At 34.5% G+C, this 3,415-nt stretch overlaps 1 protein-coding gene across 1 annotated transcript; it reads left to right on the forward strand.

Moving 5' to 3' along the window:
• Positions 1 to 279: 279 nt before the first annotated feature.
• Positions 280 to 2,832, forward strand: LOC139843316 (uncharacterized). Its single transcript, XM_071833393.1, has 3 exons — positions 280 to 680; positions 771 to 986; positions 2,724 to 2,832. Exons 1-3 carry the CDS (start codon positions 280 to 282, stop codon positions 2,830 to 2,832), a joined length of 726 nt encoding a protein of 241 aa, XP_071689494.1.
• The last annotated feature ends 583 nt before the right edge of the window (positions 2,833 to 3,415 follow it).

A 3,415-nucleotide genomic window follows, 5' to 3' on the forward strand; every position in this document is an offset into this window, starting at 1 on the left:
CTTCACTTGGTTCATTCCTTTGGCCCAAGGGTTGATTCCTTAGCATGAATATGAACTTTTAGACCACTTTTGTCCCGAAACAACTAAATACCACAAACCGCTAACTAATCATCACAATCCGTATCGAAATGCCACGAAAGTAGGGAGATATTGCGAAGATAAATATGTATATTTTGAGCAATATCAGATAATTTATGTGAAAAATTTAGCAACAAATTGTAGTCATGGAAAGCTAGTCTTATTTTCGCGGGTGGTCGTTTAACTCTTGTCAAATCCGTCATGGGTAGTATCGATATTTATCTTATGTCGTTATTTAAATGTCCAGAGACCGTTTTGAAAAGGCTTGAATCCATTCGTGCTAGATTTTTTGGGGGTGGCAATATCTCGATTAAAAAAATGGCATGGGTCAAGTGGGAAAAAGTTATTTCACCATTTGATAAAGGAGGGCTTAACGTTGGTAGCCTCAAAGCGTTTAATTTAGCTCTTATATACAAATGCAGATGGAGATATTTGACTAATCCAAACGATATGTGGGTCTCAATAATTAAATCGATACATGGTAACAGTTTAGAAGACGTGAACTCTGCTAGTTCATCGGTGTGGACTAATATTGTGCAAACGTGTTCCATGTGTATTGATAAAGAGTTGTTACCTTCCAACATTTTTCCATATGTCGATCGGTGATGGTAGAAGTGTCTGTTTTTGGGGCGACTTGTAGACAGGAAACAACACATTAAAATCTAGATACCACCGTTTTTTCATTTAGACAGTGAGCCTCTTGGTAAAGTTGCTAATAAAATTGCGAACGGGGTGTGGCAGTTTAATTGGTATCAGGCTCAACTTAGAGGCCGTATTGATCAGTTATTTCGTGAGATGATTGAGAGTATTGATGTTCCTGTCCTAAGAGAACAACCGGATAATTGGCCGTGTATGTTAAACAACGAAGGTGCTTATACGGTTAAGGATGCACGCATCTTTATTGACCGGTTAGTAAATCATTCGTCTGCTATTCATACTATTTGGTTCAAATTTTTACCTCGAAAAGTTAACATTTTCTTGTGGCGATTTCGACTTGATTATCTACCGGTTTGTTGGAATCTTTCCGTGAAAGGTATATACATCAATAGTGTCGTATGTCCATGTTGCAACAATGATATAGAGACGAGTATCCATGTTTTTTCGAATGCGATGTAGCTCGTGAGTTATGGAAAAATTACGTACGTGGTTGAATTGTGGTATGCCTCAATTTAATACATGGGATTCGTTCATTTCTTGGCTAGAAGGTATTCGTTTACAAGCTTCATCGAAGAGCAAGATTGTTGCAGTGACGGTCACTACGTTATGGGCTCTTTGGCGATTTCGAAACGGCGTTGTTTTTAATGATTCGTTTTGTAGTAAAAGTAATTTATTTGATGTTATTAGATTAGTTACTTTTCGTTGGATTAAAAATAGAGGTTATGTTGTTTCTATTGGAACACGTGGCTTTCTATTCCTTTGTAATCATCCCTTAGCGCCTTGCTAGAAATCGTTTTTATAATATAATCATTCTTTGGCCGTAAAAAAAAAAAAGAGAGAGAAAAAAGTACCAAAATTATTGAATAGAATTTCATAAACAAAATACCGATCCAATTAGAAGTCTTCCAAACGGGGTATTGAAGCGGGGTATCTTCAACGATCCTATCGTTGTGGTAGTGCCACCTATTGGAGTTTCAGAAATGCAAATTCAATTGGAGACTCACAATCTTTTTTTTTTTTTTTTTTTTTTTTTTTTTTTTTTTTTTTTTTTCAATTAATAAGAACAAGAACACAAACATATTTATACATAAAGTCCACAAATTTGTAACCATTCAAGCTTTTGCATATCCAATACTTCAATAAATCGATGCATACATAAATTATAAAATTAAAGTTTTTGATTGAGTGCCTTGTGCTCTTCTATTATTTTATCTACTTCAATTAATTTGTTCATATATCAGTCATTTTTTTTTTAATTTAGACTTAACTAGTTGTTGAACCCTCGCTTTGCGCCGGGGGTTCGGTTTTCAATGTATTTTATTGCGTTTAGTTTGTAAAATTATTTCGTGGCTAAAGAATGATGTCGTTGAAGCGCAACTCGAGTCGAACTAAAAGGTATAACCCGTGAAAGATTTAAATGTTATTTTAAATTAACAATATATGTCTATCACCGCTTTTAGCTATGTAATTATCGACTTTTAAAAATTTAACACAAAATCAACGTGTATGAAAAGTACCCCAAATATTTAGCGTTTTTTAAAAAGCGTCCGTTTTGCGTATAGTTAGTGACATTGTGTTCCAAAAATTATTTCAAGTTTAACGATGGTGTCGGAAAAATTTAACTCGTTGCGAGAAGATATGACCCGTTGAATATTTGGGTGGAGTTTATTTAAGATTTTTTATGAAAATGGTTATTTGACACTTTACACCTCTGGTTGGGGGTCGATTTGAATATTTGAAAAAAGTGTGGGGGTGTTTGTTGGTGTAGTGAAATTTAATTAGAATTTAAAAAAAAGTGAAAGGACGAAAATGCCTCTAGTTACTATTCACCATTTTTGTCTATTAGATAATATAGTAAAGTAATAGAGGTCCTTTTTGTGTACTTCACATTTCAACCACCTAAATGTGATGGGAGATGATACTCACACACTAAGAATTGATCCATACACACCAACTTACTATTATACCCTTAAATTATAATTATGAAGGTTCAAGTCCCTAGATAAATTTATGGATATAACTGTCAATTTTGTGTTACAAAGTGTAGATGGATCAATTTTAAGTGTGGGAGTATCACCTCCCAAATGTGATGTTTGATGTAAGCCTAAATTACGTTACATTCAAAAGCTTAACACATAGTTTCTGATTCTGAGCTGAACATCTAAATAAAAACAGCTACTAACTCCGGATTGGCATACCTAGCTTAATATGTACTGAAGTAAATCCAAAACCAACTTAAGGTATTACTAATAGTCCTTTGAAGTTGATTCCAAATAAACCACCATATCCATACACATGTAAGAATGTCCAAATCTCACACTAAACCCAAGTAACAGTTTGATGCTACTACAGAGAAGTAAATTTGTGCAACGCATACTGGATTTGATCATATAGCGTTTGCCAATTTGAATCCCAAAATTCATTGTGTGTATATATCTGTACTACTATAGAGGAGGCCATTAAGTGTAGTGAAGATTCCAACCTCCGCATGAACTTGTTTTGTTCATCGTGACTTTATTATACATATATACAGACCCGGCCCGTAAGGGGTGCAAGATGCATATTTGCACAGGGCCTAAATTTTTTAGGGGCCCAATAGTGGACAACAAACATAATGCCAAGTATTATAGTTCGGCCCAAATTAATACAGCCTACTTAAATTCTTCATTGTTTATAACCA

Source organism: Rutidosis leptorrhynchoides, chromosome 1 (assembly GCF_046630445.1).
Source record: "Rutidosis leptorrhynchoides isolate AG116_Rl617_1_P2 chromosome 1, CSIRO_AGI_Rlap_v1, whole genome shotgun sequence".
Lineage (NCBI taxonomy): Eukaryota > Viridiplantae > Streptophyta > Magnoliopsida > Asterales > Asteraceae > Rutidosis > Rutidosis leptorrhynchoides.

Coding starts and splice junctions, on each gene's coding strand:
- LOC139843316 (XM_071833393.1), top strand. CDS start 280: ATGGGTAGTATCGATATTTATCTTATGTCGTTATTTAAATGTCCAGAG. Junction 681..770: donor ATTTTTCCATATGTCGATCG/GTGATGGTAGAA, acceptor TCATTTAGACAG/TGAGCCTCTTGGTAAAGTTG. Junction 987..2,723: donor GCACGCATCTTTATTGACCG/GTTAGTAAATCA, acceptor ATAATTATGAAG/GTTCAAGTCCCTAGATAAAT.